Raw genomic sequence first — 25,595 nt, 5'->3', positions numbered from 1 at the left:
CACAAACTGGAACCACAGCCAACTCTAGCTTTGAAATCGTTTGACCCCAGAGCAGGGAGCCACCTCAAGCACAAGAGGTGTGCAATGCAAATCTGGTCCTCTGTAACTCAGCTTCTCTCCACATCTGATTTCCACCTTAATCCAGGCCGCATGCTCTTGTTTCTCCTAGGACTGACCTCCCTCCAGCCCGAGCACAGTTCCCACCTTACACACAAGTTACTTACTTTTCTTCAGACAAGGTAACCTAGGCTATCCTGTACCTTACTATCTCTTGACTTAGCGCTCCCCCCTCCCCCAGTGTTAGACATGCAGGCATGCTCTGTCACACCCGGCCTTCCACTACTATCCTAAGGCCAACGAATCCCTACTGTAGCTGTAACATCTTCCTGCCTAACTGAAGTCTTTCTTCTCTCCAACCCCTGCTTCTGACATTCTCCATGGTGATCATCATGCTCCTTCCACTGTCATTTATTTCTGCAAATGACTCTAACAATTCCTGGAATTATATTGGACCCATGGTGACTACCGGTGTTCTCTCTCTACTCACCAGGCCTCATCCATCTTCTCGTTTTCTCTTCCATCCTAACCCAGCCTGGACCTCAGGGTCCACCATTATGATCAGTTTCCTGCAAACCCTAAGTCTCTCTTCATTCCCCTTTAATCAGTTGCATAGGAGAAGCCAATTGTGGACCGGCCCCTCCCCCCAGATATTTCCATATCTGCCTTCACATAATTGAGCTTTGATGGAAAAAAAAAACCATAGGAGAAGCAAAGCTAGTATCTCTTTACGTTCATCACCCTCCTCAAACTCTTCCCAGGACCCCAACAACCCTGCCACTGAGCTCTGTCATTTCCCCGACTCCTGCCTCCCAAAGACCCTCTCATGCCTTCCAAGGGCCCACTGGCCTCTCGCCCTTCCCTTCATCCCGCTCTGTTATCCTTACTGATGATTTTTGATACCTTCCTGTTCTTGGAGGAAACAGGAAGCTACCCAGCTGACACATCTTCTTCCTGACTCCCCCGGATGTAACCCTGCCTGCTGATGTTTATCCTCCTGCTCTAGCCAAGAGGTGGCTGGCCCCTTCTTTGAAATACTGGTCCCTTGTATTGGATCTGGACCACTACCGTCTGCACAGCTACATCTGTGGTCATACACGAACCCTGATGTCCTTGGAACCAGGACGTCTAGACATCATAGCTACCTGTCTCCTCTCACTAATACTTCCAGTAGGGTCACTTTGTTCACAATGGCCTGGGCATCCTACACCCTAGGCCCTTCTGGTCTACTGCCTTCCAGACTTGCCATTTTAGGTCCTCCTGATCTTTTTCTTCTCTTCCTCCTCCTTCTTTTTTTGTCATCTAGGACCTCAAGACCACTCACCAGTATTTCCAGTTCCTTCCACACCTTCATACCATACCTGATCAAAAGACTGTCATTGTTCAAATCTCCTATCTGCTTTCTCTTTCTAAATTCTGGGCCTGGTGGCCACTGGGACAACACAAGGTCACACCATAAATTTAAGGATTTCCATTAAAACAAGCTGCCCTTCTATCCCCAATCCTCCTTTGGTTCCCTCCCAATTCCCTGCAGAACAAACCTCAAAATTGAGCCAAGCCATTTAATCCCACTGGTAGCTTACACTTGACCTTTCTGGAGTATCTGACCCCAATGGCCCATCACTGAGTGAGAAACTGCACACAGGTTCTGGTTTTCTTCCTTCCTCCTTGACTCTTTCAAAGCAGGTGAGTGTTCTCAGAGGGGAGTTCTCAGTATGTAAATGGCAATCTTTCTAGACATTTGAAATTCAGTCAAAAGAAAGCTATCAAGATGGGAGAGCTACTCCACACAGCTCCCCCATATTCTGATTCCGAAGGAGGTCCAGGTGCAATTCTCAAGAGTGAGTAGCACAGAGTGTTTGGAGCGAGGGGTTGAAACAGCTCAACTGATTGGCTTTGTGCCCTTGGGCAAGTGGGTCAACTACTAGAAGTTTCAGCTCAACATGAAATATGGCTATTGCCACTTGCCTCATAAGGAAATGATGAAAAATGCCCAGTGTGTGCAGTGCTTTAGACAAGTATGAATGCCTTAATAAGTGGGAGCTTTATCATTGGCACATACAGGTAAGGGGCTGGGACAATAAGGCATGGGTTCTAGTGACTCAGTAGGACATCTGCACCAGAAAAGGAACGAAGACAGGGTAAGGGAGGGGAGGAGTAAGAATGGAAGGAGACATTAAGGAAGGCAACAGAGGGAAGGGAGGGGACACTTGGACACAGGTGTTTAAGGGGTTGGCCCAGGAATCTGATCTTGTGGAAGCCACCAAGGAAGAAGACAGACATCTGTAATGATCATGCCATTGTGCTTAGCCTACTTTATGCACAGTTACCAGGTCCCCTTCCATTTTACAGTCAAGGGAAAAGATGCAGATCCACTGTAGCAATGTCTCCTATGCCACCTAGATTGTTAATGACAAAGTTGGAAGTTGAACTTAGGCCTTTGAGTCCTACATATTCTGTCCAACCTAAATTATTGTATTCTAAAAGCACATGCACAGCCAGACAGGCACCACCACCCTGTGCATGTGTATGTACACACACACACACACACACACACACACACACACACACAGAGAGAGACAGAGAGAGAGACAGAGAACACACACAGACAGGCATATGCACACACACATACACACATACATGCAGACACACACACAGATAAGCATACACACACAGGTACATGTATACACACAGAAAGATAGACAGAGACAGGCACACATATACACATGCACACACAAATAGATGCAGACAGACACACAGAGACAGGCATACACAACACACACACACACACACACACACACACAGAGAGAGAGAGAGAGAGAGAGAGAGAGAGAGAGAGAGAGAGAGAGAGAGAGAGACTTGTTTCCTGTTCACTCCCTGTCAGGTATTTGGTGACATAAACATAAAAGTAACAAATAAAACCCATGTTCTGCCTTTTTAAAGCCTGCTCTGCACTATCAAGCTTTTATAGGAAACTGGGTGTGGCATTATGTGTCTGTAATCCCTGCAGTTGGAGGACAGAAGGGGTGGTTTCCAGGGTTCAGGGTCATCCTTGGACGCTGAGCAAAGTTGACGCCAGCCTGGGCTACTTGAGGCCTTGTCTCAAGGCTTATAACAACAAAGACTTCCCAGGAGTCAAAGCAGAGGCTAACTTCTGCTGGGAGGAAAAGAAGAGGCTGGAATACGTCACCAATTTCAAAACTTCCAAAATGAGGGCACAGTTCCATAGTCCTCATTCACATCAATCACAAGCCCGACTCATTCTGGTGGCCCTCAAACATTTATCCAGAAGCTATTATTTGCCTGTCTGTGTGTTTTAGTATAATTAATTGTGTGGAAAAGTGAATAATTAAAGCCACATCATATTTTACACGCATCGGAGGGAAAACAATTCCCCATGTATGGTGGGCAGAGTACTTTAGATTGCCATTTTGGGTAACCGGCATTCAAGTGGAGCTTCGTGTGATTGAGGGACTTTTGTCTCTTTCTTTTGTCCCTTTTTAATAGTAACAGTGAGGGCCACCCAAACTATCCAGAGGGGAGGAGGAGAGAGGGAGGGAGGGAGGGAGGGAGAGAAAGAGAGAGACAGAGACAGAGAGACACAGAGAGAGAGATCACAATTGGTGTAGAAATTGCACTTAGTTTAAAACAAAAGATCTTGGGGGGAAACGTCTCAAAGGCTGCCAGAACAGATCGCTGCATCTAAGATGGAGCTCTGCTCTGACCTTCAGGAAAGCTGGACCATCTGAATCTAAACCTTGGTCTTCCACTGTCTCCCTCTCCACAGCCTGCGCCAGAGGAACCACGAGGAAGATGAAGGCAGGAGGCAGAAGTCAGGCTGTGCTGAGACCCCACCCCTTCAGTAATGTGCCTCGCTTCCATCTCAGTCAACAGGCAGAGAAGGGTTGGTTTTCTTCTTCACTTGCAAGGGTCCTGTGGCGAAGGTTAATGAAGAGCCCCAGCCTGGACCAGCCAGCTGAGGGATCCCAGTGGTCAGGAGAGTGGCTTCTGGGGGAACCTACAGCTACCATAGGATGAGGTGTGCTCTGCAGCTCCAGCTAAGGGCCAGCTGTGCAGCAGGGTGAGTTACACAGGTGCATATGTGAGCCTTGCGGGCATCCCTGCGCCACTCCTAAATGAGCACTATCAAGTTCACTGCGCTAACCTGGTGATGCTGGGGGGTAGTTGGGTAGTGAGCCTTCAACTGAGCAGGGAGGAAAAGGGGTTCAGAGGGGTGAAGATAATGGACCAAGGACACACAGCGACAGAGTGGCAACGGCTGGATGAGAAGGGCCACACCCCACCTGCCCTGCTACCCGCTTTCACAGTGGCATGGGGTGAAATGGGTAACAGGGGAAAGCAGCCCAGTGCTTAGCGAAGGTTTACAGAGAGGTTAGTCCAGGATCAGGTTTACTAGAGACAGCTCAGGTGGGGCCCACAATGTATCTGGAGAAAAATACATGAGTAGATTATTTGACTAAAACCACCTTCTAGAATGCTAGCCCTTCCTCAGCCTGGGTTTTCCCTTGTGAGTAAACCACCATGACTAAGAATAGCTTTCCTCCAATGGAAGTGCGGCCTTCACTACCATTCCTACGCCTTACTGCTCTGGCTTCTGAAAGGACACATTGACCAAAGGTCTCGTGGTCTGCAGACTAGATACCCTGTGCCTTTCTGTGGCTTGGGGTTCTGTACCTGGACTCATGGGACATTCAGTTATTCATCCATGCCACAGAATCATTCAACACTTGTCATAAAGCACCTACTGTGTGTGTACTAGGCCTTGTTCTAAGTGATGATCAAAATAAGAGTCCCCACCCACTACAGGATGTCCATCTTGCTTCTAGCACCTGCTAAGCCATAACGTGCTTGGCATATGTTGTCTGATCAGCTTCCTGATGCTTGCAGGGGAAGAAGGTGGATCCAGAGGAAAATAGGTGATCTCTCCACATCTTCAGTTATACAGAGGATGCTTTCCTTTGTGTCTTATATAAATATATATTTCTCGCTAGGTAGGTGTTTGGAATGACATGGCAGAAAGGCACAGAGCTCAGCATATGCAGCACACCACGGCCACCTTAAAGCTGAACAATAGGAAAGAACAGAAGGCTCAACTGGAAGATCTTTTCAAGACTCCCTTCTAGATTCCTCATCAACACAGTTACAGGACAGACTGACTGCACATTGTTCTGTATAGTCACGGTTTAGTTCTCTTCCACAGCCTGCTCCTGCTCTGCTCAAATGCAGAGGTGCTTACAAAGTAAGGATCCAGGCTGGAACCATTTAAGTCGGCAATATATACCTTCTCACCTAGAGGGGTCCTCAGCTCCCTGAGGCTGTCTAAGAGCTGCGTGTTGTCCTACCCCACTGATGGTTCCTTGCCCACTTCCAATATTTGGATAACTTATGGCTGTTGGCAGGCAGTCTTCTTTGGTTTATGTGATAGGTGAGAATGTGGGCAGTCGGGCCCTTGAGGACAGGATGGCCAGGTTTGCTGTCAGAGAAGCTCACCGAGCAGGCTTTTGATGCCTCGCTCCCATGTCATCCCTATACAGCTAAAAGCACTGCTTCAGAAACCACAGATCTGTTTATTGCAGAGTGTGGGCAAAGCAAGGGGAACACTGGGGGCAGAAGGCTGGGATGTGTGTCTGTTATAATGGATGGATCTAAGACAAGAGTGTACGGAGTGGCTTGCTTCCCTATTTCTGTGTGGTTCTGATCTCTTTGTGCAATGTGTCAGCATCCAGCTTCCTATGCCTCTCCCATCGGACTATGAAGTCCATGCAGGGCAGGGGTTATGTCTGTCTCCCTACCCCTCTATGCCTGCTCCTAGCAGAGGTCTTGATACAGAGAAGATGCCAGATAACTGGTGATTGGTCAAAGAGGTGAGACCTGAGGTTTAGGGAGCAGTAGAGAGCAAGATGAGCCAGCCTGGGGGATGGCCCAGGTCTCCATGCCCAGTGTGGATGTCTGAGCCAACTCCCTTCCCCGGGTGCCCTCACCTCGGCAGACCGGCCTGTGGTCACTCCATGCTGCAAACATGTCGCTCACTTTCATGCAGGTGATTCTCTTGGACCCTTGCAGGTCATAGCCCTCGTTGCAGGTGAACTGGACGCTGGATCCTAACCTGGGAGACAAGGTGTGTTATGAGTTCATTCTCTGGGCCTGCTAAGCCCTGCCCTGAGGAGTACACCCTGGCTCCGGACACAAGTCTCCTGGGGAACATTCTTTCTGGCCTTTCACCTGCCCTCTTCTGTTCAGCACTTAAAATCTGTTGGAGGCTGCAACTGCCCTTCATCTTAGTTGTTTGGGAACATTTGATGGTTTTAGGACTGAGTTAAAAGGAGGCTTGGTGAGCCGAGATCACTGCTGGGAGATAAGTATCAATTAGGGCTGAGGGTGGGCGGATGGTACCCATAAACCAGGGTGCAAATGGATGGATATGGGAAGATGCCTTGGTAGTACACAACTGCAAAAATTTACTACCTGAGGGGCTCTGAGGTACGCCAGACGACAATAGGCCTGTCATCATTCCTGTACCATGCCAAAGAGTGACAGCCCTTTAAACTCTGGCTGGCTATACACATTTTGTAGCCATTTAACATAAGCATGTTTTAGTTTACCAGGTCATACCCCATAAGGCAGGGGTATCCTCCCAAAGATCGGATTAGGAGAGACGACAGCTTGTTCCCCCGTAAATGTCACTCTGTACCCATCTCACCCTCCCCACTCCACCTCCAGAAAAGCCAGGTCTTGTTTCCCCCCCACCCAGCCCAGGTCACCCCACCCCATACCATTTGCAGCTAGAAAGTCCCCAAGTAGTTTCTTACCTGAAGTCTGAGCCTAGTCTTTTTCCCTTTTCAGGTATGCCAGGGTCTGGACACATATTATGTCCTTGGGACACACCAACCTGAGTTACTACAAGGCAAAGAAAACAGCACACACATAGATAGATAGTCTCAGGAAGGCACCAGGCTGAGAAGTGTCTCAGGGTGGGAGGAGGAGACAGGATGAGGCCCTGCTCCCCCGGAGTTGTGGAGGATGTCGAGGCTCTACTGGACAGGGCTTTCCTGACTGTGCAAGGTAGGAGGCTACTTTCGATAAATTCCTTTGCAAGAAAAATCCAAGTGAAATTCTTTGGGATCATATAGGTTCTGAGACAGCCCCTCTTGCTCCACAACCATCCTGTTCCATCCTGTTCCCTCATCCCACACCAGTGGCCAGAAGTGGACTGTCCAAAGGCTCTGGTCACCTCCCCATCCTGCACTTCAGATCCAGGGATGGAGGTTCTAGATGAGATGACTCCGCCCCACCCCGTCTCCCAACCTCAGCCCCAGATGGAGAGATGACTCAAAGGAAGTTAAATAAAATGTGAACGCATGATCAGAAACGGTAAAGAATGAGAGAGAGAGAGAGAAAGTTGTAGCTTCAAGTTCAAAGCAGGGGCTTATTATGCTCAGATATGGACATTTCTTCTGAGAGCCCTCTTCCCATCAGACTCCCATCAGACCACAGTAAGCAAGTACCACAATATTCTCTTCTACCCCTCCCAATGTTACACCGGCCAAGAGCACCAACCAGATGCTATCTGGGATATTTCTAGCAGGTGGGATGACACTCTTACACCTTAAAAAAAAAAAACAAAAAAAAAACCAAAACCTTATGCATGGCTGCCTGAGCTGGAGCAGATCTCAGTCTGGGGCGGCGGGTACACACACAGTGCAGACAGCAGGCAACCTCTAGGTCCCCACACATTCACTGCTTTTGATGGTTCACATTGGTCAGGCTGGTCTAACTTCACACCTCTGTATTCCCAGGGTGGAGGATAACTGAGAACTTTCATTCAAGGACCCACCAATCCCGTGACTCCAACAGCAATCCTGAAGGATCCAGGGTGTCTATAGTGACAGTCCCTGAGCTTGCTCATGTCGCCTCTCTTCCACTCAGGACCCTACAGTGTGAGAGAGGTTCTCCATTACAGACCTTACACACAGCTCACTCATTCTTCACAGCGGGCACACGGTCTCTGAGCCCCCTTCTTTGGTACAAGGGGATGACCACTGTCTTCAGGAAGTTTCTCATTGAGGGAAGCCATGGAGCATTGAAGGGACGTCAGAACCGGAAGTGGTGGGATGATGAAAGGATGCTCAGATGGAGGACCAGTCATGTAGTACTAGGAGAAGTGTGAAAATTTTTCCCAGGGAGGCGGCACTGAACATGCATCTTATAAAGGGGTGAGATTTAGGCACATGGGGACAGTGGCAGAGGCAGAAGACAAGACAAGAAGAATGAGGTGGAGATAGAGAGACAGAAACGGGGGGAGGGGTGTCAGGTGCAGCTAGAGTATAGGGAGGGGGAGATGAGAAGCCGGAATGTGAGGCCTCAGATGTATGACCTTGGAGGGGTATGAGTCTTATCCCAAATACACAGGAACAGGGGGAGGCTGTTGGAGAGTTCTATGTAGCTGAGTGTGCGGCACCTGTCTTTAATCCCAGCACTTGAGCAGTAGAGAAACATGTATCTCCATGAGTTCGAGGCTAGTCTGTACTACACAGCAAGTTCCAGGTCAGCCAGGGCCACACGGCAAGAAATCAAACAAACAAACAAACAAACAAACAAACAAGCAAAAAAAAAAAAAACCGAACACAAGACCCCAAACAAAACAAAGAGTCCTTGGTGGCAGAAGGTTCCTTATTGAAAGATGTTCTATGTTCATTCAGGTCAAGGACAGCAAGAGTCTGGTGAGGCGTGTGACGTGTGGAATGGGTGAGGAAAAGAGAATGTGGAAGGATAAGGGAAGAAGAGAGAGACAGAGAGCAGGGGCCTCCTGACCCTGGGTCTGTGAGGACATTGGTAGTTGATGCAAGGTAAGGCAGTGCTGGGGTTTCAGCTCATTGCCACAAGTAGAGGCCTAGAACAGCCCCTGCTTACATCTCTAAGTAGCCCAGGGGATGGCTGACAAGGGAATCTGGCCACATCTGACAGACTCCAGGTTCAGGCAAGACATGGGCCGAACAATTGGTTTTGTGGTAATGCCAGCAAGGCCTCCTGGGTGGCTCCACACTGCCAGGTTGAAGCACACCATCTCCTTAGTCTTTATCCTGTTCCCTTGCTTATCGAGCCTATACATCATCAACAGAAATATGATTGTCCCCAACCCCAAAACCTGCAGGCTAGGGCAGCAAGACTGAAGTCTCTGAAGTAGAGTGAGTTTTCAGAGAGCCATGGTATTTTGCAAGGATAGGAAAGGAGAGGGTAACTGGGGTTCCAGGACAACAGGGACTTGGGGAGTAAAGGTGGAGATGATCCCTAATCCAAGAGCCGTCCCCAATGGCTGAGTCATCCTGCCTGTGGACCATACTGCAGCAGATTCTAAGCTAAGTGCCCATTGTCCTCAGGTCCTGCCCATTCAACTTGTGCATGGACCACACCCATCCCAAGGTCCCTACCAACAGAAACACCCACCTCTTAGCAGCACCTTAAGGAGACTCAGCAGTTCTCACTTCCTTTGTCCTGTCATTCAGTATGGACAGCTTTCCAGGCAGTAGATGAGGCTGAACCGAAGCTAAGGGTGGCAAAGCCCACCCACCACCCTGCCTCCCGGCCATCAGCCAGCCCCCTAAGTTACAAACCCACTGAGACAACTCACATCCAGCCAGCACTCTTTCCCTGGCAATAATGGTAGGTCCTTTGAAGACCTACCCAGCTCTCCAGCAAATAAGCAAACTTAGGTCCAGATTCAGCTCACTACACCAATTGCAGCAGCAAAAGGCATTTCCCCGGTGTCTTCAGAACTTGCTACCTGCACTGTCAGTCTAGACCAGACACTGGTACTGACTTGATGTTGGCTATTGGGAGAGGGAGGCGGTCAAGAACGAAGGGTAATCCTGACCCAACCCAGCCTGACCCCACAACAAGGAAAATCTGTGACAATGCCTTCTACCCAAAACAAGGGAAATGCGGATAGGTGCAGAGCTAGGAGCCATGGCCAGGGGGCTGGTTCCCACAGATTGTCTGCTGGGGGAAATCAGAAGAGCCCACCCCTTCCCTGAGTTCAAGACAACTGTCCACAGAAGGTCTAAGCAGAATATAAATGATGAATTCATGCAGATATTAGCCACTGTCTCAGGGGAACTTGGGTCAAATTCACACCTTATTTAGGAAGTTTTACAATGGAGATTAAAACCTTGTTAAAGAAATACCACATACACATATATATGCTTAAAGAACGTCTATATTACTTCCTTAGTAACTTCTCTGGGGCTGTTGTGGGCACCCGGGGAAGGTCTAAGTGATGAAAACCATGAACTCTCTCAGATAAATGCACCTTCAGACCACATGTACTTTTCAGCTACTTTGTGGGCCTCCCACAGTAAAGAAGACCCTGCAGAAGGCCGGTCTTAGATTCATAGCATCCTGGGAAGGCAGGCAGGCTAGGGCTCTGTATCTCCATTTTATAGATGTTAAAACAAAGTCTTTAGTTTCTAGGGTAGGATAAACATGTGGGTTCCTCCCCCGACCCCCACACAATGCTGGACACTTCTTTAAGCTTTTTGTTGGCTCTGTGGTGAACTGTAAAGCAAAGCCATGGTTTTTCTTGTTCATTTTGTCTCTGTGGCTATGTCAAGAGCCCTTGGGCTCAGGGAAAGGCGGACCATTCTCTGCAGGGCCTGGGGCTGGCCCAGAGCTCTCCTAGGGTCACATCTTTGTCCCTGATATCCTTAATCAAGCACAACAGCAGAGTCCCCTGGCTTCCTTCTGCCATCAAACCTCTTGGAGCCGGGACCACCATAGACTCTGGTCTATAGATGAACTTAACAGCCACTAGTACTTTCTGACCCGAGAGAGCATGAGATTAAGGCAAGCCCCCACACTCTGGTTTATTCTAGTCAGGCCCCCAATGGCCTCTGCCACTCATCTTCTTCTGGCCACAGACACCAGCACAGATCTTGGAAACCTGATGGCTTTCCTCCATCTTTCTTTACCAAGGATACTTCTGGCAATTGGAGAAAAATAAAAAAGCGCAGGGAGGTGAGACAGGACAGGAGAAGAGGGAGGACGGGTCAGGAGAGGAAGAGGAAGATGAGGGAGAGAAAGGGCAGCTAGACAGAGTGGCAGGAAGGAAACTCAGTCTCCTGGCGACCTGAGTAGCCTCCCTGTACCTGGCTCCAGATTAGTGATGGAGTGTCTACACCTCACCCCCAAGGCTTACACTTGAAATCCCTTCAACACAGGCCCAGCAGGTGTCTCTCTGGATGTGGTACTTTAGACCATTCCAAAGCACCAGATCTTGTTCCATCTTCCAAACAAGGGTAGCGGGAACAAGTCCCCAAAGACGCAATTTGCCCAAGCAGGTCGCTGCCAGGATTTCCTCACCACCCCTAAGAGCCATGATGCAAGTCCCCACTCTGCTCTCCCCAGCCAGGTCCAGCACCCTCGGAAGGTTTGTTAGACGTGTCCCTTCCTCCTCTGCACAATCTGACCTTGGGAGCCACACCCTCCCACACGCACCTCCAGATCCCAGCCTGAAGAGGCACTAGGCAAAGGACTGTCTTAGCAGGTGAAAGTGGTTCAAAAGGAAAAAGAAAGAAAGAAATGTGCAGAAATGACTCCCTGGACTGCAGACCGAATGGGGAGTGAGGAGGGGGGAGGAAGGAGATGATGGAGGGAGAAGGCAGAGAGCATCGGGGGCTGCTCCTTAGCTGCAGGCTCAGTGAATCCACGCACAGATGGAGGGAGGGAGGGACCAGGGAAGTCATCTAGCAGAAGCCGACTTCCCTGGGGTCACAGCTGGTCACAGCGCCAGAGGTTCAGCCCTATGCACTGGCACGCGTGGGCGGGCCAGCCGACACTTACACACAGATGTCTTCTGGTTATTGTCCTTGCTGGGCATCAGCTTCACGCCTCGAGACTTCAGCTCAATCTGCTTCTTGACTAGAGAGGACAGAGAAGGAAAGGTGGTTGGAGGGGTAATCTGTGACCTGGATGGGGTTCCTGTAGGATGAGGCATGCCCACTCTTTTGACAGCTGTGATGTAACATTCTCACCTACCAAGTTCAAGCTTGAGAACCTCCACAGGATCCAGCAGCAACAACAAAAACACTGCTGAACATAAATCAATCAACCTCATTTTAAGTATGTTTGGGGCTGTATTCATGGCTGTGCTGGGCTGCAAAGGTCCATGAGTCACAGGTTGGACACAAGTCAGATTTATCCTGTCTCTTGGCTTGGGACATCCACGGAGGGAGGCTTCCTATATAGCAACAGGGCAAGGGGTAGCAGGGTTTCTGCCAAGAAGGAACAGACTTCTGAGGGTGGCAGGAAAGGGGCTCTCAAGCCTTGTGGTGTCTGAAGGACTCAGGACTTGCCCAGGCCTCTTGTGGGAATGCAGTTCCACTACTGCTGAGGTTTCTGGGTATGAAATAACTTCTGTCTTCTCCTTGGGGCATCTTTTGTGAGCACCTGCTGCTTGTTAAGTTTGGATCTGGAATGCTCTTCCCCAAACTATGTACTAAGAGTTCAACTATCAGCCTGTGACACTACTGGTGGGTAGCTTCTGTAAGTAGGACTTACGGGAACACCATTAAACATGTGTCCTTATAAAGATTCTTTGGATTCCAGAGTTGTCCTGCTGCCATGAAGCACTCGGCTCCTCCACCCAGGGCTCCCCCATCATGGATTGTGCTGCCACAGGCTCAGCCTATAGACTGATACCTCTTGCAATCACAGTCCTAAACAACCCCTTCTTCTTTTTAATTGGATTTGCCTTGGGTATTTGTTACAGCAATGGAAAGCTAAGGAATGTATAGTGCACCCTCTGTGTGACTGCAAATCTATAGATTCTTCCCCCACACAGTTTCTGAGCCAGCCCTGACAGGGAGTGGTAATCTGGGTCAAGCTCCATTTGTCCCTATTTCCCATGGCATACTGCTTGTTATATGAATATTGTGTGGTACTGGGAACTAAACCCAGTACTCAGACATACCAAGCAAGCAATCTACTACTGGGCTATTTATATCTTTGTCCTGTGGTACGGTTTTTGTAGCCATTGCAGAGATGAGGTATGTTTCTCTCCCACCTCTTAACCTTGGGTTTGGACCCTGGAAATTTGGAGGCCTTGAATCCAAAGCCTTAAAGAGCACCTGCCGGATTAGACTTGTCTGTTGCATCTTCGTTATCATGGGAAAATGTGGTTATAGAGTTGAGCCTATAGACCCAGCAGGACCTAGCCCATACCAGCTGACTTGGGGGACAAGAGTAGCTGAGTCCTGGAGGGCACTGAGATATGGAAATTGAGTGGCTGCCTAGTGGATAAAATGATAGTCTTGACTCTCCCATTGGACAGCTCCTCCCGACTTCATTGAGTGGCATGCAGAAGGTGGAGCTCCAGATTACAATGGTCCATCCTTCACCCCATCTGTCTCCTTTGGTCTAGCTTCCCCTGTTCCTGGTGACCAAGACCTCGTTGCATCTCCAGTAGTAAACCTTGGTCCATCTGTGCAATCTTAGATCCCTGTGTGTCTTGTCAGTTGGCCTCTGGCAGCTGACTCAGCCCTGTGGACTGATGCCCAGGAGTGGTAACAGCTGTGCCCAGATACTTGCTGTGCACCAGACCCTGGGTGCTGTCCTCCCTGGCTCCTCACTCTCGAACCATACACAACTCCTCAGTAAATCCTCCTCAATGTAGACCCCATGAGCCACTTCTGATGGTCTCCATATCTGTCACCCAAGTGGCTGGCTGACACCTCTTCTCTGATCGCCATGACCTCCCCGCTTTCTTCCTTTGTCTCTGAGTAGCCTGCCTTTAGCACAAGGATCAGAGGAATCCTAGTTAAGTGCAAGCCAGGCCATTTCTGCTTAGGGTTCTTAGGTGGCAACGTGTTCTCCTGGAGCACAAGCTAGAATCTGTACATGGCTTCTAAGGACCAACCGGTTGTCCCCTTGACCTCACTAGCGTTCTCCTTGACCCCTGCCAGTCTTCTGCTACACAGGCCTCCCTGAGCCTCCCAAAGTGTGCCAAGAATACTGACTGCCTGGACTGTCAGTTTCTCTAGAATGCTTCCCACCACATGCCTGTGATTTGCTCTCCTTTTCCTGGAAACAGTTGGGCAAACCCCTTTCCCTCAATGAGCCTTCATCTAACACTCCATTACAATGGCACCTCCTGCCCCAGCTCTCCTGCCCCTCCTGAGTTCATTTCCTGAGTGTTCTACCATACTATATCATTTGTAGGTTTTTTTCTTTAATTATTTAACTAACTAATTTTCTTTTTGAGGCAGGCTCTTACTATGTAGCTCTAGCTGGCCTGGAACTGATTGTAAAGACCAGCCTGGCCCCAAATTCAGAGATCTGCCTTCTGCCTCCCCAGTGCTGGGGTTAAAGGTATGTACCACCATACCTGGCTCATTTATCATCCCAGGCTGCAGTGGTGTAAGCTCGACCACAGAGAGCCCCCTGGTTGGTTACTGTATTCTCGGTGCCTAAAAGAGTATCTAGGATCCCAGGAAACAGTCACCAGGTCCTTAAACTTCCAACCTCCTTGCCTGGTAGCTAGTGTGTTTTTCTTGATGGAAAATAAAACTGGGAATCAAAGAGGGTCAAGAGACTGGGGTTGGAACACAAAGATGAGGCACTGGCTTTCTGTGACCGGCCCCATGAATGATTTCCAAGGGGCTTACCCACCATCCTTAGCCTCTCCCTGTCCTGGTTCAGATGCTGAAGGTTCAGCTACTCACTTGGGATGGGAGGAAACACACCACTCCCCAAATCAAAGTCCACAGCATCAGGTGTTCAGGAGAGCTTCCCACTGCCCCCACTTCTAGCTAAAAAAGAAAGCCAACCGAGGAATTTGTTCCCCTGACGAGTGACTGTCTACGTGGGATGCATGATAAAGTCCAGTCACTACCACGGAGCCCCATCCTCCCTCCTCTCTCTGGAACCTCCTTTATAAATGTGCATTGCTCTCTGTGTGTATCCAGCGGGAAAATTTCCAATGAACACTAACATGAGCGCATTATCAAGCAGAGAGCATTAGCAGGGAAGCATGCATTATTCAAGCCCAGCTAATAAGGTATGGCTGCGATTCAACCATCCCTGGGAGAAACAGAGCTGTCTGAGCACTGTGAGGGAAGTTGAAGTTCCTGTCCTGGAGGCCCCAGGGCACAGGGGGAGCATGGGGTCTCTGGCCCAATGCAGCCCATCTGAGGTAAATCTATAGAGATGGCTCACCACACCTGACTAAGAGGCAAAGGTGTGACTGAGGAGGGCATTCATGGCCTCCCACCTCTGGTTCTGGTGTCCATTGGAGGGAAGGGGCAAGGGGGAGATAAGCAGAGCAGGGGCAGACCCCATCCCCAGGGGTACCCAATATGCTGGTTTTCCTTAGAGGTCTTGATGGGGTGTGTGAGCTGTGGCCAGGAAGAGAGGAGCTGCTAAGGGAGACGACTCTTTCTCTCTCTCAAAACTGCACTGAGGAAAAGCCTCTCATGACCCTGCCCTCTTGAGACCCTAGAAGGGCTCCTGACTTTGGGGGGGGGGAGGTCTGTGCTGGCTAGTTGCATGTCAGGTTGACACAAGCTAGGTTCATCTGGTGTGATGGTTTCTATATGCTCTGCCCAGGGAGTGGCTCTATTAGAAGGTGTGGCCCTATTGGGATAGGTGTTTGCCTTGTTGGAGCAGGTGTGTCACTGTGGGCGTGGGCTTTAAGACCCTTATCCTAGCTGTCTGAAAGTCAGTATTCCGTAAGCAGCCTGCAGATGAAGATGTAGAACTCTCAGCTCCTCCTGCACCATGCCAGTCTGGACGCTGCCATGCTCCCACCTTGATGATAATGGGCAGAACCTCTGAACCTGTAAGCCAGCCCCAATTAAATGTTGTCCTTATACGAGTTGCCTTGGTCATGGTGCCTATTCACAATAGTAAAACCCTAAGTAAGACACCGGGAAAGTGGGAATCTCAACTGAGAAAATGCCTCCACCAGTCAGACTGTCCTGTGGGCCATGTCTGCGTGCCCATGAGGCATTTTCTTGATTAGTGCTTGATGAGAGAGGGCCCCACCCACTGCGTATAATGTCACCCTGGGCCGGTGGCCCTGAGGTATATAACAAGGCAAATGAGCAAGCCAGGAGGAGCAAGTCAGTAAGTAGGACTCTTCCATGGCTTCTGCTTCCATTCCTGCCTCCGGGGTTCCTGCCTTGAGCTCCTGTCCTGACTTCCCTCAGTAATGGACTGTGATGTGCTAACTCTTAGCTGAAATAATCTCTCTCCTCCCCAAGTTGCTTTTGGTCATGGTGTTTCATCACAGCAATATAAACCCTAACTAAGACAGGATCCACCCTCTCTACCCTTCCTTTTCCCGAAGAACTGCCTAACTTAACCCTCAGGCTCAGGGCCTTGTAGCTGGGCTGCTCTTAGCAGTGAATGACATCATTCCCCAGCCTGAGATCAAGTTTACATTCACTCTCCTCTCCGAATTCCTTCTACTTTCACCCTAGGGCAGAGTTTATCAGGTCTCTAGGTTTACATAATTTGTGATAACTTTTGGGCATCAAAAGGCCACTGGACACACACATCAGAATCTATGGGCAGAATTTTTGCCCTTGTGAAGATAGCCTGAGAATTACAAGGGTCACAAGTCTTTGAGCAGGCATTCCTTATTCCAGCCACACAATCTTAAAAAAAATGCCCATCCAAGTTCAGCTGGCCCGGACCTGGGCTCTGGGGAGCTACGGTTTACAGCTGGCCCACAACATCTGGGTGCTAACAAGTGGGTCAGTGTTTACCACCTGAACATGAAGTGTTCCTGAGAAGGCTTAGGAAGCCCAGAGTACTAGCAGGTAGTGCTACTTTCCGGCAACTTTAATGAGAGTGGGGCCTGCCTGGAGGAGGCAGGCCATGGGGGCATCTCCTTGGGGTCTGTATCTTGCCCCAAACCCTTCCTGTGTGCCTCTGTCTGCTTCCTGAGCACCATGAAATGGGTGGCTTTGCTCTACCATCAAGTCTCACCTTGGGTCCCGAGCAAAGAGGCCAGTTGACCACTGGCTAAAACCTTTGAATGATGAGCAAAAAATAAATCTTTTATCCCCTAAATTTATTTTTATCAGCCCAACAAGTGCTTAACAGAGAAACGGCTCTGGAGACCAGGGGTTGTTAGAGTGGGGTCGGAAGCCTATGGAACTGGGTCTGGGAGGGAATTGAGAGGAGTTTGGAGGGGCAGCCTGGGAAGCCTCCAGTGCTGTGGGCTGAGATTAGTGGGAAGTTTTGATTGGAGCTCAGAAGAGGATCATGTAGATAGGTCCTCTGTTGAGAAGGGGATTCATGTTGCATTGTGGCAATGAACTTCTCTACATTTTGTCTGGTCTTAAGACTCTAGGGTAGAAATCACTCTTTTATTTATTTATTTATTTATTTATTTATTTATTTATTTATTTGGTTGGATGCAGGAAAGTCGTATCATGTTGGATGGAATTAAGAACTTGTTTTTGTATAATATTAAGGATGGTTTAAGAAGCTGACTTTGAGTGTCAGGTTAAGGGTGGGTGCTAGACTTATGACGGCTAATATTAATTTCAAGTTGCTAGACTGAGAGACACCTAGGAGCTTGGGAGTCACACACTGCTGGGTGTGTCTGTGAGGCATCTCGAGACATGGTTAGGCTGTGAGACCTCTGACCTAGTCAGTGATTTTATCCATGGACGAAATTCAAATCTGACGAGGACTACTGGGAGGTCAGCACTGTGTGAGGCAGGGTTTGACTGGAGGAAGTAGTTCACTGGCAGCGTGCCTTTGAAGGGTACAGCTTGGCCCCGGCCCATTCCTGTTCCTCCCACCTGCTTCTCCACCACACACTCCCACAACTGTGCCTCAGTCCCCAAATGATGGAGTCAGCGGCCTTTGAACCAAAGTAAATCTTTCTTCCTTTTAAGTTGTTCCTCTTGGATATTTGTCTAAGATAGTCAGCATTGTGGATCTAGGCAAGATCTATATATCACCAGGGACATTAGCATCAAAGAGCCACCTTCACAGGCTGGGGACTCAGTTGCAAGGGTTCCAGGGAACAATCACACCTTAGATTTGCATATAGCAAAACAGCCTTCCCTGAGTGGGTGGGACATGGCACACCAGGGAAAATCCGCCAGAAAATGAGCTCACTGAAAAAAAAAAAAAAAAAAACTGAACCCAGCAGATCCAAGTGGACCAGGGTGCCAAGGGGGAGGGTCCAAGCACAGAACAGGGTGTCCCTTTAGAGTCCCTGAGAGCACAACTGCAGGCCCTGTCAGGAAGGAGGGGTCTCACCTAGTTCCTCTGCAAAGCAGGGCTGGGTAGCTTGCTGCTCTTGTTGAGGATCTTATCAGTGGGAGTGGGGCTGCCTATGACTCTTTTGCCAACTTTTTGGGTTGGCTTTCCAGCTTTGATGTGATGGTATGTTGTGTTTGGTTGATGAGATGAATAGTTGGGTAAAACAGTAAGCACCTCGGGACTTTCTGGGGAACATCCACTCATATTGCCTACATCTTAATTCATTAGTGAGTGTGCCTACAAACACTGTGCCGTGGGGTTGTGCTCAGGCACTAGTTGATAGAAAGAGGATTTCACTAGGGGAGTCGGGGAGATAGCTCAGTGGTTAGACTGCTTATAGTACAAGCAAGAGAACTGGAGTTCAGATTCCAGAACCCACAAAAATGCCCCCCCGGGGGGGGCTTATGCTGCATTGCTGCAATTTTAGCCCTAGAAAACAGAGACAGAGGATCCCCAGAGCAGGCTGGCTAGCCGAACAGTGAATTTTGGCTAGCTAGCAGTGAATTTGGGTTTGATTGAAAGACTCTGTCTCAAGGAAGAGTGTGGCATCTACCTTTGGCTTCCACGAGCACATAACCACAGCTATGTGTGCATACACATACATATACTGCTGCTGCTGCTGCTGCTGCTGCTGTGGACCAGCCTTGCTACCCAGTCACCAGTTCTGTGGATCTGCCTCAATAACTCACATCTTTTGCTGGACAAGGCTGGTGTCCAGAACTCGAGCTCTTCGATTCAGATTGACATGCAGGGCAGATGCCTGAGGTCTAAGGCTGTAGGGTGTGGACCTAGCAGATGCTGCAGCCACCTCAAAGGGAAGAGTGATGATTCCTGAATGCAGCTGGCGTTGTTGCCTCCGGGCCAACTGACTCAGGATGAATACAGACTCAGAGCCCCAGAGTTGATGTAGAAGGGTCTAGACAGACTATCACTACCAGCTATGGCACTGGCGTGCATAGTTGAATGGAAGGGTCCAGCTGGAGGCATTTGTCTGGTAGAAACCAGGACAGGTGTCACAGCATCTGTCAACGCCATATTTAAAGAACTTAAGGTTCAACCTAATCTGTGACATTCCCCAAAGGGAGGGCTCATGTCACCACAATGTCTGCACAATGCAGATAGGGGAATTAGTGGCATCATTTCTGAAGTCAACTGCAGAGGTTGGCTGGGTGACAGAGTAGCGAAGGAGAGAAACACACTGAATGATCAGTTAGAAAATGCAGGCACAGACTAGAAGATGCAGAAGATGACTAGACCCCAACTCTCACCCTTCCCACAGGACCTGTAAACTCAGAGACCTGAGCGACCAGATGCTTAGCTTTTCAGGGCTCAGTGCACTGGACTCTCTTGAAATCGACAATGACCATCCAAAGTCTGTGGCCATATTGCTAGAGATCTCTTGGGTAAATTTTAGTTTGAAGGTCCAGCCATGAATGTTCTTATGTCAGACCTGTGCTGCCCATGGCCTACGGGCCACTCATGGCTGAAGACAGCTGTGAATGTGGGCCAAGAAAAATAAGACTATGAGAGTTGTCATTGTCATCGTCATTGTTGTTGTTGCTGTGATTTTTGTAACTTAATCACACGTCAAAAGGCTGAATGCGCCTGCTAGGCTTTGTCGACACAGAAATAATTGTCAAAGCTATTGAGACTGATAGTGCAGTGTGTGAAAAAGAAGGCAGGTCCCTAATTCATGAAGGACTTGGGAAAACTTGGAGAGGCTGATGGGAGACAAGATGGTGGCATGTTTTTGTAGAACAAAGGTGACAAGATTGCGAACCAGATGTGGGTATGTCTAGCAGTGAGATTCTGCTATTCATGGCCAGTGACAAAGGAAACCTAAGGGGGCGTCTGGCAAAGTGTCGGTGTGTAGCCCTGCCTAAGACTGATGGTGACATGGAAGGGGATGGGTAGACTGAGGGTTACCGGATCTGCTGATGGGAAAAGCTGCCATCGGAGTGCCCTAATGTCCTCTGTCCTCTGAGTCATTGCTCTCGTGAAGGAAGAACAAAAATCTTGGGAAAGTAACCCAAGTTCTGGCACAAACCGTTGCTAGGAGGGCAACTGCTGGAGGATCACTGATGACTGAGGAAATATGCAAAGCTTCTCAAAGCTGGCTGGGCATGATTCTTGGAGGTGTTTCAGACCTGGCAGAAAGTCTCATGGCGGCCCAGCTGAGGTTCTAAGGAACACATTATTGGATGCGGTGTGACCTATTGGTTAGCCACTGAGCAAACAGTGTACGGCTACTAGCGTTCCTGAAGAGGAGACTAAGGAGTTACTTAATCTGTGTGTATAGGTGTGTGTATACGTGTGCACATGCATGCGTGTGTATGTGTACATGCATGTGTGTGTGTGTGTGTGTGTGTGTGTGTGTGTGTGTGTGTGTTATAGAAGCCAGATGCTGGTGTTTGGTGTTTTCCTCTGCCTTATTTTTTGGGACAGGATCTCTCACCGAATCTCCAGCTCATTTGATTGGCTAGACTGGCCAGCCAATGAGTTCTGGTGATCTCCCCATTCTACTCCTTCCTCTTCCCACTCCAGTGCTGGGGTTTTGCATGTGTGCTACTGTAGCTGCCTTCTACACGGGTGCGGGGGAGCCTAAGTTGGGCCCTCAAGCTTAAATAGCGGGTACTCTACTGACTGTACCATCTACCAGCACAGCAGTCCTGGGTGCAATTATTGTTGGGCCGTGTAGCAGGCTTCACAGACAACTCCAGAGAATTCAGCTGCCAAAGCCGGCCAGAGGGAAGAGGTTTAAGTGGCTCTCCACCTCCATCAGTTCCTCGTTTCGGTAGCCTGTTCTGGGACCTCTTCCTTCCATTCTCTATCTGACTACTTCTTACTGGCAGGGAACCAGAGCCTCTGTCACCGTAAATTTAAGGGGCACCATTTCTTGGGCTGGAGTTTAGGACTGAATAAGGAGAAAAAAGCTAAGCATATGCATTTGCTCTCTCTCTCTCTCTCTCTCTCTCTCTCTCTCTCTCTCCCTCCCTCTCTCCCTCCCTCCCTCCCTCCCTCCCTCTCTCTCTCTCTCTCTCTCTCTCTCTCTCTTTCTCTCTCTCTCTCTCTCTCTCTCCCCTTCTTGACTACTGCTGTGCAGCCATGATTTCCCTGCTAAGATGGACTGTACCCTCCAACTATTTGCCAGAATAATCCCTTTTTCCCTGAAGTCGCTTCTGTCATGTGTTTCATTACAGTAACAAGAAACAATATATGCCTGCTGCTCACAAACTTCAGGCCTCTGAGCTTTAAGGCTGTGTGTTTTCAGGTGGATACAGCCATTCTGTTGATGACTGAGACCAGTGCAAGGCACCTGGAAGGCAGAAGAGACCACCTTTGCTCCTAAGGGATATCTTCTATCTCTGGGCCACCAGGGGTCACATGGAAAGTCAGGCAATGAGCAGAGTGGCGGAGCCAGGCTGGGATATGGCAACAGGAGGAACAGGAGTCAGATAATGATCGCCAGGTGGGAGCTGGAGGTAAAGGACACGTGGGCAAGGAGAAGGGAGCTGTCCTAATCCCATCCCTCCCATGGTACAGGTTTCCCCACAGGCAAGATGTCTAGGCAGGAAGTTAACACATTGGTGGGAGTATATGGCTAAGGGCTCCCTTTACTGACAACCTAGCATGTGCCAGAGTCTCCTTTCACTTCCTATAGTCCCTTTGGGGGTGAATAGCAATCTCTGTTTCCAGAAGACAACAGTAATGGGGTGCCTGGTAATCATGTGTGTGAAGGAAGTTGAGTGTTTTCACGATTTGAATGTGAAGTGTCCCCAAAAGGGAGACATGTGTTTGGACACTTGGTTCCTGGCTGGTAGAACTCTTTGGGAGGTTGTGGGGCTTCTGGGACGTGGGGTTTCAGCTGGAGGGAGTGGCTTCTCAGACCCTACCCCATCTGAACTCCACAGCCCAAAATAACTGTCTCTCTTGCCCTGTGCTCTTAGCTGGCACCTTGCCTGGGGTGGGCAACCCCTTTCTATAAAGAGATTTCTGCCCATAGCTGAGTTTGAAGGCTACCCTCCTTAGTTGTGAATGGTCTCTTCTGCTCCGCAAGCTCTAGAGCAACCAGAGACCCAGATGTCAAAGGATGGATGCAGATGTCCTCCAGATGTGCTCCTTCTTGGAGGCCAAAATCTGGATTTCGTGTGTCATGAACTATTGCTATTATGTTTTCTATTTATTATTATGTAGGGCTGTGGTTCATATTTATGTGCCTATGTTGGTGTGTGTGTGTGTGTGTGTGTGTACCTGTGCAGTGGCCAGAGGATATCTGTTGAATGTCCTGCTTTAGCTTTCTCTGCCTTATTACCTTGAGCCAGGGTCTCTCTCTGCACCTGAAGCTAGGCTGGCACTTGCTAAGCCCCAGAGACCCTCCTGTCTCTGCCCCATTGAAAGATGAGGTTACATGCCCTGCCTGGGACTTCACAGTCCTGGGGTTTTAACTCAGGTTCTTATGCTTGCATGGAAAGTACCCTTTCGCACTGAGCCATCTGCTCAGCCTCATATTACTCTTAATTTTTCCTTTTTCTTCGGCTGTCGAAAAGCACAGAACCCAACCTTAGTTCAGGACCCTTTCAAAAGCAGCCGCAAGCTGGACTGGGGCTGCCTGCGAGGCATGTGCAAATGGCTTCTGTGCCTTCAGTGTGGATGTTGCTGTCCTGGCATTCTCTACCCAGAGTGCTCTGTGCTGTGTGTGTGTATCAGTCATCTCTTTGCTGTCCTACTGTATGTGTATCAGCCATCTGTTTGCTGTCCTACTGTGTGTGTATCAGCTATCTGTTGGGGGCCTGCCTATGTCACTACCTCTTTCTTATTCTGGGTTTTGTCTGGCTTTTATTTTCTGCCCCTTTCTGAAGCCCTTGGCTCACCCACCCCACCCCACCCCAGTAAAAAGAGTTCTCCCAAGGGCAGCTCTCACCATGCTGTAGGGAAAGTTCAGGTTCACATCTGTGCCCCTAGTTTAACTGTTCTGTGAGGAATGGAGAGGAACCTCAGGCATTTCCCCCTTCTGTGCCAGCACAGAGTGTTGACACATGGAGGAAAGTACAAACTTCAGTAAGATGACCCCTGCTCTAGTGGTCTGTCAGAGCTGAGCCTGGCTAGGACTCAGACCTTAGGACACCATCACATTAGCTGAATACCTGGCCTGGCCATGAACACGACTGAGTTCTTATAATTATTACCATCATTGCAATTGTTGTTCTATGTATGTGGCTGTGAGTGTGTGTGTGTGTGTGTGTGTGTGTATGTGTGTGTGTGTGTGTGTGTGTGCATGTCTGCATATATGTGGGCACATATGTGTGCATGAGTGTGCAGGACAGACATTTATGACAAATGCCTTCCACAATCATGCTGCACCCTATTGTTTATTTACTGAGTGAGGTAGGGTTTGCCACTTGAACCCAGCGCTTGCCACTTTGGACAACTAGGCTGCTTCCTCAGGAGACCTGCCGTTTCTACCTCTTTAAGACTGGGAATACAGGTGGCTTGCCATACACACACTTAACATTTATGTGAGCTCTGGGAATCTGAATTCCAATCCTCACACTTGCATAGCAAATATTTTACCCTGTGAGTCATCTCCCAGCCTCATCATCACCAACAGCACCACCTCCATCACCCTCTTCCTCTTCCTCCTCCTCACCATCATCATCACCACTATCATCACTAAAAAAGTAGTCTCATGCATTAACACAGTCACTAAGCATTCCATATCCACACTGAGTCTCCCTGGGCTGGGATGCAATAAAAGAAACCTGGGCCCATGGTATACCAGTGCTGGACCACGCTCCCTCTGTGTGCTTGTAAAAAATGGAACTGCCAACGCACCTGCTTTGTGCAAACGTGCGTAGGATGGAACGGGGTCACCTGGGACCAAGTGCTCATGACCTTGGCAGCCCCGAGACACAGCAGCATAAAAGCCCTGTGTGGGAGGGTTAGTGGACAAGAACCAGAGGGTGAAGCTTCAAGGAGGACATTCCTGAAGCAGAACCTCTCAGACTATGGGCCTCTCCTGCTTCAGACATGTGAAATTAAGCTAGAGGTTTCAGCTAGCACTACAAAATGGAAGAGAGATGATCAGGGTGTCTCACACCCAGGCCAAACACCCTGGGTGACAGTTTCTACTATAGATGCATGTGCACTGTAGGTTGTAATTGGGAAAAAATGCACACATATATAATGCATATGGACATATGTATTCATACAAACATACACACACATTTATGGTGGGGTGCGATTCACAAACCAAAGTTTCAAAGTCACTGAACAGACAGGCATAGGAAGATGGCTAAGGACAAAGCCTGCAACTTTATGGATAAACTCCTAAAGGTTTGTAGGTGAACTCCAGTTTTATCACATAGTTAGGAGATGTGTGCTCTTGGGCGGGTGACACCCGCTTGTCTGAGCTTCTGCTAAAAGGAATAGGAGCTGGTAGGTCACTGTGCTTTGGGGAGCAGGCTACCTATCACAGAGCCTAGCACACAGCAGGTATTCAACAGCCACACAGTAGTTATGCGGTAAGCAAGAGACCTAGAGACTGCCCCCACCCCCAGCTATATATATGGAGCATGCACACGGTAGAGATGTAATTAGATAACCTAGAGTTCATGACCAGACAACCTAGTACTCGATTTTGGTGGTGGGGCCTGTTACTGAGCTGTCACCTATCATGGTGACATTGGAACCTGAACTATCACCTAATACTTGCTTAATCAGAAGTAAGTGTGCCATTAAGCTCCACTTTTCTATTTTGGGAAACATGACAGGAGGAAGCTGGTGGCTGTTTCTCTGGCTCAGGGGGCTAGGCCTCCATGGTGTCTCCAGAAAAGCTTAGCTTTGTGATGTCTCCAGACCCAGTGGGCTTCTGGCTTATTTTTTACACATTGCAAAGGTCTCCTCTAGTGTAGACAGAGGGAATGAGGCCACTCATTAAGTCCAGATATGAAAATATGGTTCCTGCAACTGCAGCTTTTTACCCTAGACCCCAGAGTATTTATCAACTTTGAATACTGTCTCAAAGTACAGGCAAGGTTTTAAGGCACATCTGGTCCCCTCCCCTGCACCCAATGGATGTCTAGCCCCTCCTTGGGTGCAAGGAGTGCTCCCCTCTTTTAGAGGTGACTCCTAGGGCTCAAAGTGCCTTCCTTATTGGAGCATAAATGTACTTTCCTGGGGTTTCTACCTGCTGCTCTGAGTTCTTGTCCAAATCGGAGGTTGGAAGAAAGTAGGGACACTCT

The 25,595-nt window shown here is 49.1% G+C and overlaps 1 protein-coding gene across 6 annotated transcripts in view; it reads right to left on the bottom strand.

Annotated features, from left to right (window-relative positions):
- The window catches only part of Csmd2 (CUB and Sushi multiple domains 2), a 581,156-nt gene that overhangs the window by 264,291 nt on the left and 291,270 nt on the right, over nucleotides 1-25,595 (bottom strand). For 4 of the 6 annotated variants that reach the window (XR_001784158.2, XR_867884.3, XM_011240560.3 and 1 more), the window contains exons 7-9: nucleotides 11,914-11,991; nucleotides 6,888-6,975; nucleotides 6,060-6,184 (exon numbers count right to left, since the gene is read on the bottom strand). Coding sequence is in view for 2 of the 6 variants with exons in the window: in XM_011240560.3 (XP_011238862.1) it covers nucleotides 6,060-6,184; nucleotides 6,888-6,975; nucleotides 11,914-11,991 (291 nt within the window). In the remaining 4 variants the exon portion in view is untranslated. The remainder of the gene's footprint in view (nucleotides 1-6,059; nucleotides 6,185-6,887; nucleotides 6,976-11,913; nucleotides 11,992-25,595) is intronic. The other 2 variants (XR_001784159.2, XR_001784160.2) reach the window with 1 other exon arrangement.

Source organism: Mus musculus, chromosome 4 (genome assembly GCF_000001635.26).
Source record: "Mus musculus strain C57BL/6J chromosome 4, GRCm38.p6 C57BL/6J".
In the NCBI taxonomy this organism is placed as follows: Eukaryota; Metazoa; Chordata; class Mammalia; order Rodentia; family Muridae; genus Mus; species Mus musculus.
This window is presented reverse-complemented; position numbering and strand designations above follow the sequence as displayed.